At 49.2% G+C, this 21,109-nt stretch overlaps 1 protein-coding gene, 1 non-coding gene and 1 pseudogene across 2 annotated transcripts; 1 reads left to right on the top strand and 2 right to left on the bottom strand.

The window, feature by feature from the left end:
* Positions 1–971: 971 nt before the first annotated feature.
* Positions 972–21,017, bottom strand: LOC149364940 (uncharacterized). Its single transcript, XM_089574929.1, has 9 exons — positions 20,758–21,017; positions 17,097–17,216; positions 16,478–16,597; positions 15,153–15,233; positions 14,037–14,120; positions 13,080–13,242; positions 12,037–12,204; positions 2,573–2,707; positions 972–1,111 (listed from the first exon to the last, which is right to left on the bottom strand). Exons 1-9 carry the CDS (start codon positions 20,856–20,858, stop codon positions 1,001–1,003), a joined length of 1,083 nt encoding a protein of 360 aa, XP_089431055.1. The 5' UTR covers positions 20,859–21,017; the 3' UTR covers positions 972–1,000.
* LOC149364941 (uncharacterized) lies at positions 10,421–11,114 on the bottom strand (annotated as a pseudogene).
* On the top strand, positions 17,837–17,909 carry TRNAK-CUU (transfer RNA lysine (anticodon CUU)). Its single transcript has one exon. It is a non-coding gene; the product is annotated as a tRNA-Lys (tRNA).
* Positions 21,018–21,109: the final 92 nt, after the last annotated feature.

The following is a 21,109-nucleotide window of genomic DNA, read 5'->3' on the forward strand; positions in this document are numbered from 1 at the left end:
ACACCAAAGCAACAAGAACCCAGGTTCCGTTAAAGCATTTCACCGTCTCTCCTAGTGGCATGCAAGTCGCATAAAAGTGCACCTCTCAGCACGGTTCATCTTCTCCCAGATGCGCTACAGTGTCCTCCACGTGCCATGGTAATCAAATCCGCCTGGTCCAGCCATACCAGACAAACACGACATATCTACAAGCCCGAAAAGTATTTTCTTCAAGCTACATGATATCGCAGCGTAAAACGTAATAACGCTGCCGAAATGCATTTAAGAAACTGAGGCTTCTTTGTAGCCAATCAACCTTCTCTGGCTGTAAGCAATTGGATCAGCCCTACTGCTTCAGAGCACCGCCACGGGATGTGACCTCACCTCTACACATGTATGACCTTAACAAGACGAGACATTTGCTTCCTCTCATCCACTGATGACACTTTGCGAACTTCGAAGTTATTCACCAACAACACAACTGACTGTCGAGAGCCTTCCGCCACCACTGCACAAAGCACGGTGTGTACACTCGCCTCACATCCGCACATAGTCAGCTTGAACTGCCAAGCACAGTAACTTAAAAATTCTGCTAATGTACGCATTTCTTGTCTGGAGCCTATCATTAAATTGTCATGGTCGAACAGATGCTTCGTTGGGCGCGGGACTTGAGGAAACAAATTGCCACAAAAAGATCACTAGCAAGCGACAACTGAAGTGTCTGAAAGCTAAACAACAGTGTCCTTGCGATATTGTAAGCACTGATCGGACACAGGAACGAACACAATAGAGTCAGTCAACACACACAGCGCAATGGGTGCGCGCTGCCAGTCCTAGCAATGCGACAGAATGAAGGCGCTTTAAAATGAAGTCGTCGCTACAGTATGCCGCGCGCACAAAATAAGATATTGTTTGCACACAAATCAGTCGCAGAAATGTCTGAGCTCAGCCCCCCCCCCCCCCCCCCTTCCTTTTCTCCCTTCCGCTGGCCCTCCGTTTTCGTTCGAGAAATGGCGGGGGTTCATTCCCCAGGAGACGTGTGGGCGTCGAGCAGGCCGATCTTGCCGGCTGCGTTGACCGTCATGATGACCATGGCCACGATGACGATCTTGGCGATAAGGCCAATGATAAACTGGAGGAACAAAAACAATGAAAGAGCAGCGTCATTCAACTCGCAATGGGGAGACTCTCGATTGAAATAGCTCGCTCGAAACTAAGATATAAGAAGCGAAGGGTCTAGAGTTCTTCTAGTTCGTTTTACAACGATAGCTGTTCTTAGCTGTTTCTTCAGTTTATCGCCGCTGTCGACGTTCGCAGAACCCACCACCGTGAGCACCCCGGTAAAAATGCATCTCCCACATACGAGCCCAGCATCTTCCACCTCGCACCTCCCGCCCAAGAGGCGGATGCTCTCATATATAAACTCTAATAGCAATCTTTTCATTTCTCCATGATTACGAATCATCCACGAACAGTGGATCATTGGAGTTATAAACACGTAACCATCCTGTGATTTTTGTTTTCTTCCAGAATCATGACAAGCCCACCATTTTCCTAACCTTCGCTGTTAATGCTGTACCATCGGCAAAAAAAGAATCAATAAAAGGGCTTAGCCACCAATATGAAAGCGGTAAAGAGATGAGATAAAAGAAACCACAATTTTTCGCATCATCTGCTTAGCGGGGGAGCGAGGAGGAGGAAGTCTTGTCAGGGGAGCAACATCTAGTCCGCAAGTATTTCCATCCACTTGTCTTCTCTTTTCCAAATAAAATACAAACTCTCCACTTCAGCCGCCGAAAGGTTCATAAAACGGTGTCGATTTTCCCTCCCTCCTGCATCTCCCGAGTTAACGTCTCTCAAAGACCGAGATGATGTACAGGTCACAGCAATATGAAGGGGAACATGCGAGCATGTGGCCGCGGCGCTTCGCGAAGCGCTGCCGCCGACAGCATGCTTGCGCGGGAATAGCAACCGGCCGTGCTTACTGCGCTCGCGCTTTTGCCCCCGATTCGCGCCGGCTGTCGACGGCAGAGTTTCACAAGCCGCGGTGGCCAGGCGCTGGCGTGTTCACTTTCATATTGCTTTAGCCTGTACCAATGAGGACAGTAATTTGTTCTTGAGCCATTGACCAGTGCAATTCTGATTTCAAATTCAGACTTCGAGCTTATGGTTTACAATGAAGAGCGTTTTTTTTTTTTTTTCTGGCTAGCAGTGCCGCAGTACTCTTTTAGCTGGTAGCAAGTGCGTTCAGACTGTGGATATGCCCGAAGTGAATTTTTAGCCCGCTAACTGGGAGCCGCTAAAGCAATCGCTTGTATCTGTTAATGCAGCCGCAAAGAGAAACATTTTGCTCGAGTATTGTGGGTGTGAGTCTGCGGTCCAGAGCCCGGATTCGTGTATTTATGGAATCCACATTTAAGGACGCACGCTCCTGCGCATGAGCATTAAAACAAGCATGCAAGAGCCCGACGCAACTTCTACATGCCTCACTTTATTCCCACTCCTATTGTTACTCTATTTGCTATCGACAAGTCTACGTAGCCAACGCTGGCGCAACAGTGTCAGCGCACGAACACTGGCGTAGAGCACTCACCAGCCTCCAGAAGGACACATGCGCCATCTCGTGGAGCAGAGCGAAGGGAGCCGACGCCGGCATTATGACGCCGCTCGAAGCGCACACAATCATGGGGGTCGCAAGGTACGTCGGATGTACACGCTTCACATCAGCCTGCATCAAGACGACGATAGTGGGCAAACGCAACTACAGCACAGCATACACACTTAGTGGACACCTGAGAACAGCAGACGCAAGACGGTGCCAAGTCGTGTAACAACTGTAGAGACTAATGGAACTTCCTCTGCGGTAGACGTTGAGGTGTAGAGAGGTATATTGTGCCAAAGTTCCTCAATACCTCATTCAGTGACCAAGTGAATATTTTGTCTTTGTCTGCCATCCGGAAAAGCTTTATTCAGCAATATGTGGTACAGTGATGCGAAGCGTCTGGGTGTACTACGCCACTCTGTGTAATAACCTCACTGTCTTTTATTATAATTATTACTGCCAATTGCTAGATATCTGTTTCCTATAATACATTGTTCTTCATAAGCGGACTTGTATCCACTTTTCAAGTGTTTTTTTTTTCTCTCTCTCTCTTTTTGCCTCGTGCCAACTGCCGACTTGTAAGGATGGTGAGGCCCGTCAAGCGGTGTATCATTCACTGCTTTTTTCTCACCATCCCCAGTTTGCGTGTACAAACTGAAATAAAGATTTGATTTGATTGAACGTTCAGTGCTTGGCAGTTAGAATGCGCGATATATTCCCATGTGACCCAGATAGTTCAGTGCCGTGCTGACCGGGAACAAGGAGCTGTGAAGACAAACTCTGAGTTTTCACCACGCCCCACGGGTAGAACAGGTCAGAGACAGCTTGTCAAAGGTTCTCGCAGATCCCGCTGTTGATGTTGGTGTTTCGTGCAAGTCTGACTCTCGTAACGCGGCACTCGGGGCACCATAGGGCCAATTGTGTTTCAAGAGCGAGAATGTATGGCTAAGTGGCGTCAGGGATTTTGGCACAGACGGTGTTGACCAGAGACGCCATGAAGTCAAGTATATATTCGGACAGCAACACGAACTTAACAGAAACGCTTAAGGGGCATCGCCCTATAAAGGAAGCCTGGGTGCAACCGAGGCATATCTCTGGGTAGCGATACAATAGCACACGTGCACAGTAACCGCGTACATCAGATCGTACACCAAAGCGACAACACGCTTGATAAATATTGGCCCGATACAACACTTCCCCTCAACAAGATCAAAATCTATCATACGTCAAACGATGGTGAACCGACATCGCTTTGTTCCGACGTTGATGCACTTCGGGCTCCACGTGCGACTGGAGAACCGTCCCTTCGATCCAACGCTGGCCGGTTTGAGGCGAGTGCAAGGAAACGTTCAATTTCGAGCAGGTCACTTGCAAGTAGTATAGGGACATTTTCTTTAACAACAGCAGCAGGTTTTGCACAAGAATGTCACAAGTGGTCCGCGTGCACAAACCGTGTCAGTCCATCCCCAACCACAATGTAAGTCGTTGCAGATTTCACATCTACGACCTTGCATGGACGCCACTGCACCTGTTCCCCCCGCGCTGAACGCACAAGGACTGTATTCCCAAGAGAAAATACTCTAGGTGAACTCCGCTTGTTTTCACTGCGCACATTCTTCTCCGATTTTTCATTTACTGCATCTTGCAGGTTAGCTTTCAGTAACGACAACTTTGTGCGCAAATTTCTTCTTAAAAAGAATTTAGCTGGTATTTGGCCGGTGAATGTATGCGGCGCAGTCTATAAGTGAACAGAAAATAATCGATTCTGCGCTGCAGTGACCTAAAACTTTTATTCCGCTGATCTTCCAGCAATTGCTTTAACAGCGGCTGTTTGAATGTTTGGACGGCACGTTCGCCTGAACCGTTCGCCTGAGGGTGGTATTGTGGAGTAAGCGTGTGCTGAACCCCGTTCGCCAACAGAAATTTGCGGTCCGTTTTCTGTGGCTACCTTTGTCAGTAGACAATGGCTTGCGAACAACGAGCGCACTGCGCGGTCAGTGACGCCATGATTCTTATTTCCAACCATTTGGAATAGGAATCTACAGGCAAAAGGAATATCTTGTGTTATTTTTCAAAATGTACCCTCTCCGAACTGATTGTGCGCCACTTCCCAGATAAAAGCGGTGCTAGTGGCCCCGCAGATTTTGTGCTTTGAGAAATTTCTCACTGCTTCACAGTTAGTTCCAGGCAGTTGTCCATCTGTGGCCACCATACATTGACATTGCGAGTGCTTTCATCTTTGTAATACCAATATGTTGTTCATGCAGCAAACACATGACTTCACTTTGAAGCGACTGTGGTGCCACAACTCTTGTTCCACACCAAACAACCGCTATCAACTGAAAGTTTAAATCGTCTCACGAAGAAAGGCTGATAAGGAGCGCCCACAGCACGTGGCCATTCGTGTCACACCATTTCGCGAATAGCACTGAGAGCTGCATCTTAGACAGTTTCACGCTCAATATCTTTCGTAGTTATCGAGGGTTTATTCACAGCCGAAAAATTAAAAATAAAATCTGCTTCATCACCCGTCTTCGCCAGTGGAAGGCGTGACAAACCATCTGCATTGGCTTTGATACTGCCCTGTGCACAATGCAAAAGTTGTAGTTCGCAAGAAAAATCTCCCGTGGTGCACACGAGCTGCAGCTACTGCATTTGTGTGATGCTTTGCGTCAAGAATGAAGGCGAGTGACCGGTGATCACATTGAAGCTACGGCCATTCAGATATTTACGAAAATTCTTAAGTCCAAAAACAACTGCAAGAGCTTTTTTTTTCCACCTGCGCGTAGTCACGCTCGGCCGCGGTCACTGTTCGTGCAATCGGACGCTCTACGCCACCAGCCACGTCCAAGAGAACGGCGCTGAAGCAGTAAGCAGAAGCGTCACATGTCAGATGTATTTCCTTCGTTACATCATACAGTTCCAAGACCATGTCTTCACTGATCAAGTTTTTACAGCGATTGAAATATGCATCACAGTGGCTCCACCATTTCCATGTGCTGCCCTTACGCGACAGGTGGTGGAGAGGTTCTAACACGTTTGCTAGATCAGGCAAACGTTTGACGTAGTAGTTTACCAGCCCCAAAAATGCCTTTAGCTGAGTCACGTTACTTGGTTTTGGCGCTTCTCGAATCGCCTTTACTTTTTCCGCTTCTGGGTGTACGCCGTTTTTGTCTAGCTCGTGCCCCAAGTAACAAACACTTACTTGGAAAAATTTATATTTCCCTGCATCTACACAAACGCCGTGCTTACTGAGCGCTTCTAGCAGTTGCTCGGAACGCTGATAGCACTGTATCAGGTTTTTCCGGCTATTAACACATTCTGGTAAAGGGCAGTCCCAGGGATGCTTTGTAAAACCTGGTCCATCACGGCCTGAAACATTGCGCGTGCACTTGCCACCCCGTACGGCAATCGCCGAAACCTGACAACTACCACGTACGCATTCACCGTGAGCAATTCCTGTGCCTGCTGATCCAGCTCAAGCTGCAGGTAAGCCTTGGACAAATCCAGTAAAGGGAACAGTGTTCCTCCAGCCAGTGATGCAAATATACCCGCTGGTTGGGGGGCAGAAGATAGTGGTCGAGGTCAATTCCCCGATTTGCAGTTACTCTAATCTCCACATATCCTAATCTGTTTTCCTGTTTTCTTTAACTCGACCACTAGCGGTGTAGTCCAAGCACTGTGCCTGACTTTGTACACCGCACCAGCTTTCTCAAGCTCACGCAATTCATTGTCCACTTGCTTGAGCAGAGCACACGGAACTGGTCTCGCCTTACGACAGGCTGGTTGCGCATCGCTTTTCATTTGGATGCTGCCAGTGAATCCTTGGATAGAACCATAGCCTGGCTCAAACGCATCATCGTACAGCTGTTTCAATCTCTTCTCGGCTTCCGTTGCTGCCATCTGCCTACCAACCTGTACATACGTTATCCACGTCATGTTGTAACTTCTGCGCCGCATTGCGCAGGCTAAGTGCAGTTATCCAATCGCGACCTAAAAGCGCCGGCATGCGAGCTTCATTTTCTTGTCCCCTGTTGCAGCGCTGGTTAAAGTTTCGAACATGAACCAACTAGCTCAAATCTCCGTGTTTCTTCATTTTCTTGCTTTGCAGTTATCAGGGGCAGATGGGTGCTTCGGTTCTGATAAGACACTGACGTTCGCTAAGCCTTTCACTCTTGAGTGCAATGCTATTGTACACTCCAATACGTTCGTCGTCTTTGGAACATCGGTAGTTTGAAAAATGTTCATGGAAGTCTTTCAGACATTATGGTCACAGTGGCTACTGTGTCCAATTCCATCGGAATGTCCTTGGCGTTTACTTTTATTTAAGCGCGATAGGCGGAGAGCTATGAGCCTTGTTCGTTGTACAAACTGCAAGCAAGTCCGATGCAGTTATACTGTCACAAAGTGCGCGCATGCCTTATTTTTCTTTTTTCTTTTCCGACCGATGTGGCCACGGCTGGCCACGGCGCCGGTTGTATGCGGGCATGTCGCGACGCAGCGGCGATGATTTTGCCTCCCCCCGCGTGGGCGGTTGCACCCCTCGCGACGCTGGGGGGTCAAGGCTACGCCGCCCCCTCCTCAGGATTACCGCCGGGAAGCGAGTGCTTTCACGAGGTACGGACGGGAAGCGGCCGATTGAATGCCCCTAGGGAAGCGCACCTGAAGTTTGCTTCCACTGCACCAGCGCCACTTCTCCCCTGCCGGTCATTTTGGCGTTGCTGTCCGGGCACGTCGCCGGCGGAGCGCATTGAGCCAGCAGCCTGTCGGCTGGTACGCGCGTGCTGCTCGCGCAGCTGGCACTCTCTCTTTCATTTTGAGCACGTGCCGTCCTGCTCGCGGGCGCACAAAAGTGGTGTTGCCGCTCGCTGTGAATTCCGCGACGTTCTAAGAGTGGAGAAACTGGTTGTGTGTGCGGCTGTCACAATAGTTCTCTGAACATCAACGGCCAAGGAATGCCCGTGTAAATCTACAGATTTCCTGGTGATGTCCTACATTCTTGGGAAAAAAAATTTAATATTGGAAAATTGTAACGTACAGTAACGGAAATATTGAAGGTAATGGTCCACCCTTTCTATATGCAGCAAAATCTTAAATATTTTACATCGCTCGTATCGAGCAGTTGACGATAGGAAAAACGTTAATACGAAAAAAAAAATGCAAGCCTATCGATGGGAGATTGCTATAGTCAGATCTTCCAGTATATGAAAAAAAAATGCGGTCATACATTTTTTACTATTCAAAAATGTTTTTGTCCGGAATTGTTGCGTATGAAATGGATCAGAACGAGAAACGGCAGGCCTCGATAACTGCTATGGGCAGGGTGAAGCAAGCTTTTTCCTGTTACTAAACACGTTTGGTATGTCGCACGCGTAATATTATTTCTGCGCAGTTTTTGCTGTAATTCACTAAGCATGCAGTGTTTAGTAAAGCCCGCGCTAACGAAACTCATTTTTTTACCGTTTTTTATTTTGGAGACTGACTGCAGCTAGCGGCATTATGCAGACGCGTGTGAGGCAAGGTCAGTGATCGCCTGAATGTTCCGACTTGTGACGCCGGGCTCAATTTTCGAAGTTGCTTTACATGTAAAAAATTTCAAAAAATAAAAATAATCAAAATGTTTGCTTGCACATGAATGAGCGTTTGCATATGAGCGATGGCTCTGCAAATAATTGTTTTGGGAATGCGCGTGCGCTGTAATCGGAATTAAAATAAATATACGAACCGCTTATCTCCGTTGTAGCGATTGACAAACTAGAGCATTTTTTCTCTTAGCCGTATATAGCAAGCAGCTGGTAGGCGCATTTCGTTGGTGTTTTCGTTTTTCTCCTCAGCCTCGCGTGTCGCCTTAAGGCCACTTTATTTTAACTTAAAATAAAAATTATTTCCATCATTATTCATCGAAACACGTAACAAAATCATTATTATTTGGCCAACAAACCTGCATGCACCGAAGTGCTCAGTCACCCAACGAAATTAAGCATCTTGCGAAGATGGCCGTGCCAAAAAAAAAAATGGTATTTACCTCGAATTCCACGTCTTAAATGATCTCGTCATTTACTTGCGATACACATTTCGCCGTTACGGTACCGGCTTTTTCGTCAACAATCTGCTTCACGTAGTGGGCCTGATCCACTAGCAGTTCTTTTTTCAAGTTCGCAGCGAAAAAAAAAATTTACTGTCCACTATTTCTTTTAACCTACATCTCAGAGCGTACTGCCGCGACCGAAAGAAGTGCGAACAGCGGAGTGCCTAGGCTCTCCGCTGTTGGAATTTATTTTCGTCACGCTTATACTTGGCTCGCAACACAAATACGCTAGAGACATCCGTGATACAATAATGTACCACTCTAGCGTCTTTTGTTACTACCGAGATAAAAACGCATTGAAGATAAATTCCGACTGCGCAGCGCGTGGGCGCCGTGCTGTTCGCATTTTTTTCTAGCGCCCCTGTACATTTTGCTAATCCTCTGAAGCTCGCCAGCGTTCAAGCACGAGGGAAAAAGCTCGGGACTGCACAAAGAGATTTGCACGCTGGCCAACACGTGCAAAGTACGTGCAGAACTGGCTTTTTTTCAGGGGAAAGCGCGCTGCTCGCGCAGCTACTCAATGGGAAGGGTGACCGGTTTGCAAACCGGTCACCCTTCCCATTGAGTAGCTGCGCGAGCAGCGCGCTTTCCCCTGAAAAAAAGCCAGTTCTGCACGTACTTTGCACGTGTTGGCCAGCGTGCAAATACGGACAAAAATACGGAGCCGGTCGGAGAGGGCGCTTTTCACTGGCGTCCGCAGCGCCCCCCTGCGAAGCTGCGGTCCCCTCGAAGGCTTCTCGTTAGGACCGTAGCTCTCCTTCGCGTCCCCTTCAGTTTCTTCGTGTTTCTTCTCCCCCTTCTCAACATCTGTAAATCGTTGGTGGACGGGGCCGAGAGGATTCGTTTGCTTTTGTTTGTTTTTTTGTTGTTTGTCACGGGAACGCGGTGGCGGGAAAACCGCGAGCGAGTTAGTTGGCTTGGAGATTTCGGTGCATGCGGACGTGTGTGAGGTCAGCCAGGGAAGTGGTCGGCAAGCGAGCCTAGGCGGGTGTCTGACGCGTAGAACGCGGCGACGGCGGCCCCGAAAGACGCGTGGAAGACGCGTGACCCGTGGCCCAAGTTCGCCCGTATCCGCAACCCCCCATCAGCCCCGCGCGCTTCCGCAGCCCGACGCTCCCTGCGACCGGACCTTGCCACTACGCAGCTAAGCCACCGTTTCTCACCACTCGCTCTACTCTTTTCTTTGTTCTGTCGCTGTTCTCGCCCTATTCTTTTGTACATTGCTTTAATCGTGTAACATTGTTGTATAGTTCTCACCCTGATGTTTCCCTATTCTTGTTGATAGTTGTTTGTGTTCTGATTTTGTGCTTGTAATTCGCGTCGCGCCTGTGTACGCACGCTATTTCGCTGGGCTTTGTTTGGAACTTTTCGTGTTGTTCTTTGCACAAGTAAAGATTCTTGCTTGTTAAGAACTTGCCTACGCCTCATGCCTCCGGTCAACGGCTAATCAGGCGTGGCCCCTATCGCCGGTCAGCAGTCGAACCTCGTCTTTTGCACGCGGGGTGGAGAAGTTTGTCGCTCCTCCCCCTCCAAATTTACGGAGAGTGCAGTAGTGGGCAGGTTGGCCCGATTAATTGTAATTTCGGCGCCAACCCAACATCAAGCCGCCCACAATATCATGACATATACTCTCCTCAACTTTGTGCACGACTTTTGTTTTGCACATTCTCGCTACATTATCTGGCTTTGAGCATTTGAAGTTCGTACTTCTGAGAAAAGCACAACTCACTGGCTCCTGCAGTCCGCCGCATCTACGACAGGTGCGAACACTGCCTTTCCCACGTTGCTTCCTTGGACCGTTTTGGGGTCCGATGCTCGTTGCTAGCGGTCTTCTCCTTAGCTGCGTGTCGCTCACCCTGCGTGGTTTGTTCCCGATGCCAGTAAACGTCGGCAGGAATGTCGATTGACTCCTCCGGTAGCATTTCTCTGGTGTCTTTCTGGGCCGTTTCGAAGGCGGTGGCGATTTTGCAGACTCGCTCCGAAGTGGCTTCTTCGTCTGGCAGGGCAAGAAGACTGCATCGAATCGAATCCGTTCCGATTCAAGCAATCAGTCGATCCCGGAGCGCTTCTTCCAAAGAACTCCCAAATGAACAAGTCGCAGCGAGTCTTTTCAGCTCGACGATGAACTGTTGCAGGCTTTCGTTCGGCTCTTGCTTTCGCTGGTAAAAGTGATAACGCTCGGTAACCAATGATCGTTTTGGAGCATAGTGCTTTCGAAGAGCTTCTGTAGCTTCTTCGTACTTGACTTCTGTGGGTTTTTTCGGCAGCAGTAGGCTGCGCAGAGTCACGTAAGCCTTTGAACCCAAAAGTTGTTAAGAAGACTTCAAGCTTCTTTCTTGTGTCTATTTCGCTGGCGGTTGCATACAGGTCGAACCTTTCCACACAGACGTCGATATTGCCAGGGCCTGGACAGAACTCGGTCGAAGATCCCAGGGTGGCGGTCATTATTGATGTCCTCGTTTGCCGTGGCGACGTCATCGCTTCTGCAGGCTCGATAACTGCCTCTGCCCGAGCGATCCCATCCTCATCGCCATGCTGACCAGAGAGGCCGTGAAGTATTCGGATAGCAACACGAAAGCAACAGAAAAACGATTCAGGGGCTTTGCCTTGTAAAGGAAGCCTAGGTGCACGGAGGCATGCCATTGGCTAGCGATACAACAGCCCGCGTGCACAGTAACCGCGTACATATATACGCGGCGCACAGTAACAAAGTGACAACACGCTTGACAAACATTGGCTCGGTACAACAGACTGGATGCACTCTTCTATGACAGGAAAAGAAAGTCTCCAATCGACATAGTGGCGCGGGAATTCGCTCTCGTCTAGCCACTGAAGCCTGCGCGTCATGCCCATTGTTGCTGCAGTGTATGAAATATACCTTGCCGCAAGCAAAGGCAGGGAGGTGATCTTGTAGGAAAAAACACGGCGCGAACAAGGACGCAGGAAGAAGAAAAGTACACAGCACAAGCGCTCGTGCTGTGTACCTTTCTACGTCCTGTGTCCTTGTTCACGCTGTTGTTGTTTTTTTTTCATAAAAAACGAACGTCACGCAACTCGCTCAACTTTCCATCCTACTACAGAGCTAATCATGTCGTAATTATTAGGTCTGGGTCAGGTAATGCAAAAATCTGTAATATCTTTAGTTTATTTCAATGTTGCATGAGTGACAAATTTAACGGCCGCGATTTTCACTGACAATTAAACTTAACACGAAGTAATCAAGGGTTTTTAACGCTCAAGCCGCTGTTGTTTCTACGACCGAAGCTGACGTGACAACCGAATGTAACCGAAGACTTCACAGATGCCTCTGCGCATGTCGTCTGGCACATTTCTGACCCGCTCTGTCTCAAGGCCGCTGAACACTCACTATGTGTGCTACGACCGGCGCCATCATCTCGACGAGCACGTGCTTGTCCGTGGTCTCAGCCAGTAGCGAAGTGGCGATCGCCAGCATGGCCTGCACTTCGAGCGGGCTCCGCCGATGCCAGAACGCGGTGGACGCAAGCTTGAAAACCTCGTGCGGAACGTCGTAAGTCTGCGCACGTTCAAGGACAAGGGCGCCTCTATAGCTTCGTCGTAATTCGTGCTCATTATTATACAGCTTTACCTTGTGTGTATTTTTTAACGTATAATTTCTGCACCCTAAGTGCTAATAGAGGTCAAATAGCACATAGGCCCTCTGAGCAGCAATCGAAGTTGTTTCCTTGGAGCATATCAGCTTTTTGCTTCTATGGTCGACAGAGACAGAAATGGTAATAGCGCTGCAATGAGACGTAGACAAGAAAGACTGACACAGGACATGCGCTTTCTGTGTCAGTCTTTCTTGTGTACGCCTTATTGCAGCGCTATTACCATTTCTGTCTCAAATAATGCACCATCTAGCCCAAACTGACGTTCTTCTAAACCATCTGTCAACAAAGAGCTCCCAAATTTCTCATGCTTTGGCATGAAATACTTTTTTGAATAAATTTAAACACTCATCTTTTTCTGCATGCATTTAATTAAATATACGTGAGAAGACGTTGTTTCGTGTTTATGTAGGCACAGGAGCGCGCAGGAGAAAGCATGAAGAAAACTCATAGAGGAAGAACTGGTGGACTATACAGGTGGAAAATGTTTTGTGTACTTGAATGGGAACACACCGGCTCGAGAAATGTGTTCGAACTGACGCTGACTTCAGCTCGGGCCTGACAATAATACTCGGCATATTTCGAACATGCTAGCTTACGAGGTATCGCTCAAGCAAGAAAGTTATGGAGACATTTCCCTACACTTCTATTTTTTTTATTAAACACTCGTTCGTCAAACAAGACATGTGTTGATAGAATCCCTTCTCCAGTTGAGGCATATCTAGAGCCAGCAGCTCGTGAACAAAGCAAGGATTGTTATCAGCGCATGCGCCGTATATACCTGCAGCAGATTGGAGGCGACGTGCGTAGCGCCTAGGATGAATACAGCGCCCCAAGGCACCATCTGCCAGACGTTTCGGATAAAGTCGAAGGCCACCCGCAAGCACGAGGTAAGGAGGCTCGTCGCCAGCGTCATCGACGTCAACGCACCCAGCAGAGCCAACCTGGGAGCGCGCAGCGCCATTACGTGTCCTCAACAAACACTGCACCACATCACATACCACGCAGTCTGTTACGATGCGTTTACATTGACGAGTCGCGGAGGTAGGGCGACCAAATGTGACTCGCAGTCATATTCGGAGTCATACTGCTGTGGCACCACGAGGACAGGGACGGAGACAGAGTGACGACAACACAAGTGCTCACTAACAACTGACAAATTTATTAAAAGCACAAAAAACAAAACCAACGGTTACATGTACAGTCAGGTTACAAGGTTACAAAGGTGACAGGCAATAACACACGTTACATCACGACGAATCTACCTGTTATCATAGTTTAATGCTCTTTGAAGATAATCAACTTCGGCGTCAAACAGCAGCAAGGATGGCGAACTCACGCATACATCTGCCGATTTCCTTATACGGAAGGCCTCCATAATCTTCCCGGGAGATTATGGAGGCCTTCCGTATAAGGAAGTCGGCAGATGTATGCGTGAGTTCGCCATCCTTCGTCGTGATGTAACGTGTGCTATTGCCTGTCACCTTTGTAACCTTGTAACCTGACTGTGCATGTAACCGTTGTTTTGTCTATATATTTTGTGCTTTTAATAAATTTGTCAGTTGTTAGTGAGCACTTGTGTTGTCGTCACTCCGTCTCCGTTCTTGTCTTTGTGGTGCCACAGCAGTATGAATTCGTACAAACTTGCCCAATTCTCAACCCTTTTGAACTTTATATTCGGAGTCACGTCTGACCTTCCTCGAAAGAACAGGGGGGAGTCCCGCGAGTCTTGACTTACTGGTGATCCATACCGAGCAGAAGCGAAGGTGTGTAAGTCAGACTGAAGATGGCCGCATATGCGACACCGGCGTACTTGACACCTCTATGGACAAGGGGAGAGAAAAGCGAATTTAGTTTTCTGAACTGAAACATAGTAACGGTTCCATTAAATAAAAACGCTTTCGGTGAATGCAAAGCACGAGCGCGGAGTCGAAAAAAGAATAAACAGAACTGCTGAAACCACAGCAGCTGCTTCTAGCAGTGTTGATTACGATGAAACAGCACAAGAATGATAAAATGAGACGCCTTACAAGGCGTTCTCTGTCTTTTTTCGCTTGTACCGAGTGTACACACGCCCTGAATCCTCGTGATAGAGTCCCTGGATCCCATGCAGCGAACAGCCGACGTAACCAATCTCCCGCTTTTACAGCTAGTATGTCTTGTCGCTCTACTGCCGAAGAGATCGAAGACCACCCTCGATCATACCCGACGCGCACCTCGTCACGAGGTTTTACCACGCTGTCGCTGCCATTAGTTGTCCAAAACCGCTCAGCCGTCCCGCCTCTCATGCGAAAAGTGATAAGAAAGCGTCGTTAAAAGAAGCGCCACTTGCGGGGCCGCAGCGAACCATTCGATATATCGAATTTTCAGCTGAACGCGAGTTCGATAAACACAAACAGTAGTGCTCTGCTTTATCATGACATTTTTAGGGGGTGTTCTCACTGTTTGAGTAAGCAATAATTCGATATATCCGGGCTCGATGTATCGAAGCTTGACTTTCAATTCATTGCACCAGTTCCGACAGACAAAAATACATCCGTCGCTGTGGGCACATAAGTAATCTTACACGAGTGGGTGCCTAATGCATCAAACAAGTGGTAAAGGATAAACAAGTTCAGTTTTATTCAAGCAACCTGTACTCTTCTTAGTTTTAACTCTAGTCTCATCTCAATTACGACATGCGTGCTGCTTACACAGCCGCCAGACAAGTGTTTAGTTCAAGCCTGCCGGTCGTAGTACCTTTGTATCGCACTTGTGTCTAGCATCCTCTGTTTATTGATATTTTGCACACCGAAGTTACACTAGAACTTACCTCGAGGAACAGCTAATACAAGGACGGCCAAAAATGGCTTACCTGTGTTCTCGACTGCTTGCCCCTCCAACCTCTGCAGCTTTGATGACGGCCAAGTTTTGAGCCGACATTGACTCCGGCTCACTGCGGAAAAACGTCTGTGTCGCGTTTCCGTGCGCACTCTACGCGAAGATAGAGATCAGTAGCATAGCAGCATACTTACGAGCTGCTGTGATGCTGCCGTGTCATACGCTAATTAAACGGTTTTCTTTTATTCCGTTCGCATGCGCCTTCCGCATCCGAAGATCTCCATATATTCCTTCCGTTTCCTCAACTGGCAGCGACAATTCAACAGTACGAGTCAGAGCGGCAGCGCGCGTACAAGATGAAATTATTTGATATTAGGAACGGCGTGCTTTAAACCACCCTGACTGCACGCCTTTTGAGTACCATGTAATTTGCAAGCCAAGATCCAAAATACAGTGTTGTGATTGAAAATCTACTTTCAATTTCAAGCTTGGTCTTCTGATAGCATTAGGAGTGCAATGAAGGCAGAAACTGGCCGTCTGATCGGCGTCTCCGTGAAGCCTCAACCTGTGAACCGTGTAAAGTAGTGATTAGAGGGTTTGCTCTCTCCCCACCTGCCAACTTTCCTCTATCTCCTCATCCTCTCCACTTGCACGGGAGGGTAGGGAGACGCCGGAAGGAGAATGACTCAGCAAAAAATGAAAACACAGGCCTACGTCGCAGCAAAATAGGCAGCCTCCCGAAGACAAATTCCCTGCAAATATGAGGCTTGCGGGAGCTAGTCCTTCTAGCATTGCACGGGAAGAGCAACCTGGGTGCGTTTAACGTTAGTTTGGTTTACGGGGTTTAACATCCCAAAGCGACTCAGGCTATGAGAGACGCCGTAGTGGAGGGCTCCGGAAATTTCGACCACCTGGGGTTCTTTAACGTGCAATGACATCGCACAGTACGCGGGCCTCTAGAATTTCACCTCCATCGAAATTCGACCACCACGGCCGGGATCGAACCCGCGTCTTTCGGTTCAGCAGCCGAGCACCATAACCACTGAGCCACCGCGGCGGCCAGGTGTGTTTAATAGACTGGGGAATTAAAGACAACAAACTTAGATCTGAAATAGGATCAGAAGTGGAATAGAATTACAATTGGAACAGATTGGCGAATGAAAGAATAATTTGATCGCGCTTCTTCCGCATCAATCCAATTGATCGCTCCCAAATTTTTCCTGGTTGCGTTAAGTCATCAGGAGTTTAAAGAATATACGAGGGCATCTTCAGCTGGTGCGTTTCTTAAAACTTGCCAGAGAGAACTGTCACCACCCTAGCGGCGCGCCCAGTGCGCATAAGGTTATAAACGTTCCTTACTGCGGTTTCAGGTAGAGCATCCATATGATCGCGCTGCACGTGACCAGAGCTAACGCGGCTCCGGGGAACGTGATGACCGCCCAGGTGACGGCATTCACGGGAGTGTCCGTCACTTGCGCCCTGCGACGGGAGAATTTTTTTCCTGGATATCCACATATTTTCTGTGCCATCATGGGAAAATGCAGACAACATCGTGAACTAACCATTACATGAAGTCAAAACAGCGAGGGAAGATTATAAGGGTGAGAATGGCAACAATGTCGATATGGGCGCTAACCATTGAGTGGAGACATTACTCCCGAGGGAGGATTATGAGGGTGAGAATGGTAACAACGCCGTTGTGGTTGCAAGAGTCGAGGTGTTTTACTGCATCGCCGTGCAGTCGTTGCAACCACGCCCACAAATATGCTGAAGCCATTCCCACATATGATATGAGTACGAGGATTAACGAGGATGGAGGAAAGCTCCCAGAGATTTCTCCGTTTTCCGTTGGAGGAAGTTATAACAACATCTGCGTGCGTGCTAATGGGCATGGAAGCATGACCACAGTCGATGTCTTCACCTGTTGCGTATATACCTCCGCCGAAAAGACACGAGAGAATGAGGTGAGTGAGCTTACGCGAGCAAGACGACCCTCAGAGCCCTCTTGTTGCCGCCAGTGTGGAAGCTGCAGATTCCTCCCAGCACGCACATCAGTGACGGACCCAGCAGGAAGGCGTTGTGGACGTCCAAGCGGACACTGCATGAGAAAGAGCGTGGTGGTAGCTCCGGTTCGCATGAGCACCTGCGTCAAAGACACAGCACGCAAAGATGCCGTGTTGCGATTCGCAAAAAAAAAATTAAATAAATAGGTTAGAACCTTATGTACTGCTTTCTTGTCTACAAGGCAAGCATAGCGGGCGATTCTGCATTGATTTCGAACATTCGGTATTCGAACAAGATGAACAGGCTGATTTGGAACAGAGAGTGCGCATGACGGAGCTTCATGTCACTATCACCTGGCAGCAAACGTGCGGCCGTCGAAAGAATCACATCCGAGGGATTTTTTTCCCTTTTGGGTTTTACAGAGAGCAAACGCTAATAGAGGATAAAAAAGGCATCGCGTGAGATGTTGCTGTTTTTTGTCTTCGGAGTTAAGAGTACGACGGCCAGCGAGAACATTCCATGAACAAGGCAGAGGACATCAACTTGTTTTGAGGACGAGTTAAGCGCGTGTAGCGTGTGGGAATCCTGGCTTCCCGCCGTTGCCTTTGCGCGGCTGTTGCCGGCTTCCCGCGTTGTTTCTCCTCTTTCCCTTGCTCCCGCCTGAGGCGGTGGAGAGGCGGCTGAGTGACTAATCAGTCATTTAGCCACAGCTCCGCCCGGCTAGCTCAATCGGTAGAGCATGAGACTCTTAATCTCAGGGCCGTGGGTTCGGGCCCCACGTTGGGCCCCAGTTGTGGGTTTCTAAGTGGACACAGGCCACAAACCACCGCGGGTTCGAGCTTCGCGCGAGCCAAGGGCCCCGATCAGCCGTCACCACACACACCCTGGGACACCGATGCAGCGCACTCAACCTCCGCTGGGAGGAGAGCGATTCGCCGCAAAGAAATAGGCCTCCAAGTTCACCAAGGAGACGTTTATTCACGTCGTCCTTCAGCAGTACACACACACTCAATCGTCACCCCGTCCCGGGGGCGCGCGAGGAGCAAGGCTTCGCTGCGCGCACGAAGCGACTCGAGTAATGCGCGCCGCTAGCACGCCGCTGCAGGAGAATGTCCCCGTGGCAGTGCTGTGATCTCTCTCTCGTGTCGACCGTTGGGCCGGTTGCGAGAGAGAGTGGGCAATAAACGCAAGGTACGCCTGTCGGAGGTCGCTGGACCCCGCTGGACAGGCTCGAGCCGCTGCAGGTCAGAGGACACGTGCGGAAGAGCTCGAGTAAGCACTGGTCCGAACGGCAAAGGCCGGCACGGACAAACAGTAGAGTACGCACCTTACGCTGTCTAGGAGGGATCCATCTCTCTGGGCCCCGCTCGGACGGTCGCGCGGTGCGCGGCCGCCCAAAGCGGGTCCCGAATTCCCGCTAAAAGGCGCCAATGGCAAAGGCCCTTGGGGAGCCGGGGCGGAGCTGTGGCTAAATGACAGTGATTAGTCACTCAGCCGCCTCTCCACCGCCTGAGGCGGGAGCAAGGGAAAGAGGAGAAACAACGCGGGAAGCCGGCAACAGCCGCGCAAAGGCAACGGCGGGAAGCCAGGATTCCCACATCCCCCTCTCCTTAAATGCCCTCCTACCCATCGGCAAAGCACGCGGCCAAAATAAAGAAATCAATACACAAAAAAATAAGCTACACTTCAGTTCCAAACTAAAGAAATGAATACAAAGGCCATTGGGGAGCCGGGGCGGAGCTGTGGCTAAATGACAGTGATTAGTCACTCAGCCGCCTCTCCACCGCCTGAGGCGGGAGCAAGGGAAAGAGGAGAAACAACGTGGGAAGCCGGCAACAGCCGCGCAAAGGCAACGGCGGGAAGCCAGGATTCCCACAAGCGCCATAGCTGTCAGCGCGGTCACTTGGAACACTGCTACGAAGAATTAGCCCGCCAGCCACTACCGTCTGCTCTTGTCGTAGGGCATGGTCATTTTAATATTTGGCACAGAACAAGATTGCTTTCGCACGTTACCTGCAATGTGGCCACCGCGGGTGGGTATCCAAAACAAAAGCTCTGAAAGTCATAAATCGATCAATTAAGTCACGGCGGTAGCAACCATTTTCAATCAACAGCGACACTGCAGACGACAGTGAGGTGGCATTTAGTACTAAAAATATCCTCGAATCTCACAAAAACTTAGAATTCAGGATCAGATAAAAAATTAACTCGAGAGGACATCGCATGGCGACTAAGGCTAGCGAACAAAACACTGGAGAGGACACTTAAGCTCTGATGTGACCAGATATCGCTTATGGGTTAATGCCCATATATACACGATTGGACATTATCGACTTTATATTCATGATTGGATTATGGTTTGGTTTATGTGGTTTAACATCCCAACGCGACTCAGGCTATGAGGGGCGCCGTAGTGGAGGGCTCCTGAAAATTTCGACCACCTAGGGTTCTTTCACGTGCGCCGACAATGCACAGTACACGGGCCTCCATCATTTCTCCTCCATCCAAATGGTACGGCCGCGGCCGAGATCGAACCCGCGTCTTTCGGGTCCGCAGCCGGGCACCATAACCACTGAGCCACCGCGGCGGCTCCTTTACATTCATAGATCCCTGGGAGTCTTCATACCACTCTTGGCGCAGTGATGCAGAGGTTAAGCGACGCGCCAGTGGCCTGCGATGGCAGGTTCTGCCACCGGTGGCACTTGTGCAACACAGGTTTCTCTTCCCGAGCAACCTCTAGCGATCAATCACTGATTTAACTGCCACCTGCCACGGTGATCAGTTTGCTCACAATCCGGTTGCCAGGTTGTTTGGTTCGGTTTATGGTGTTTAACGGGCAACTGTAGCACTTTTTTGAGAATTTCGCGATATTCAAGGATTCAAATCTATGTAGGCTGTAGGTAAAGCATGCCGAGTGTTTTTACACTAGCATTTAAAATAGTGACGTAATCGACGATTGAAATTTGCGCTTCTCCTCAATGCACTGAAGGAGTGCACACCCTGCCCTCACGCTTTAGACGCTGCCAAACAACTCTCGGCAGGGTTCGCCTTCGGTGGCGTTGGTTTTTTTTCCTTCAATGCAGGCGTTTGTGCGTTGGAAATGTACCGATACCTTCGATGACGTCATCATGCGTCCCCTACTTGGCGTTGTGCGCTGCGGAGAAGCTTGAAAGGCGTCCGGATTTTAATCGGCGATTACTTCACTATTTCAAGTGAAAAGACTTCGCATGCTTTACCTCCAAGTTTCACACATTTGACCCTCTTAAGCTCGTTGATTTGTGAAACCTCTGCAGTTTCCCTTTAAAGCCCCAAAACGACTCAGGTTAGGTTTGCAGGTAGTTGTGAGGCCACAAGGTCATGTGACCTATAGGCGGCCCCCCTGGGTTGCATTTCAGGGAGTTTTCACGGCGCAACGTCGAAGACGCCGGATTTTCTGAAGAACGGGAGCCTGAACGATATTGCGGTAAAAGCAACTCCGCGCACGAAATGGAACAAGAGAGCCAGCGTGGATGGACTGTGGGTCGCGTTATCCGTCATGCTGAGTTCACAAATCCGAGGCGCGCCTCCGCAAAAGCAGGTTCGAGTAATATTAGCGACAGCACGCTTCTCCCTTTTCTCGAGAATGGATCTCTCACCTCCTAGTCCTCGCCGCCTCCGTCGTCAGTGCGAGATGGCTTCCTACCTGAATGACTGGGAACAAGAAACAAATGAAGGTGTATTTGAGCTTCCACCACATACATTTCACAACTACACATAGCAGACACTGTCACTCTGTGGTGGTTATAACGTGCAAACAGTCTAGGCGTAAAGAACGAAAGGGCACAAGGAATAACCAGCGATAATGCGACGCACATGGGTGTTTAATACCAACCGGAAGTTTATTTCGGAGCAAAACTTTCGAATAATGACAATTAGACTATTTTTTCCAAGCAGCGCACACATGTACAGGGTGATCAGAAGTTCCCAGGCTGCTTTGCGCTGTCACGG

This window comes from Amblyomma mixtum, chromosome 2 (assembly GCF_055824585.1).
Source record: "Amblyomma mixtum isolate Tamu chromosome 2, ASM5582458v1, whole genome shotgun sequence".
Classification (NCBI taxonomy): Eukaryota; Metazoa; Arthropoda; class Arachnida; order Ixodida; family Ixodidae; genus Amblyomma; species Amblyomma mixtum.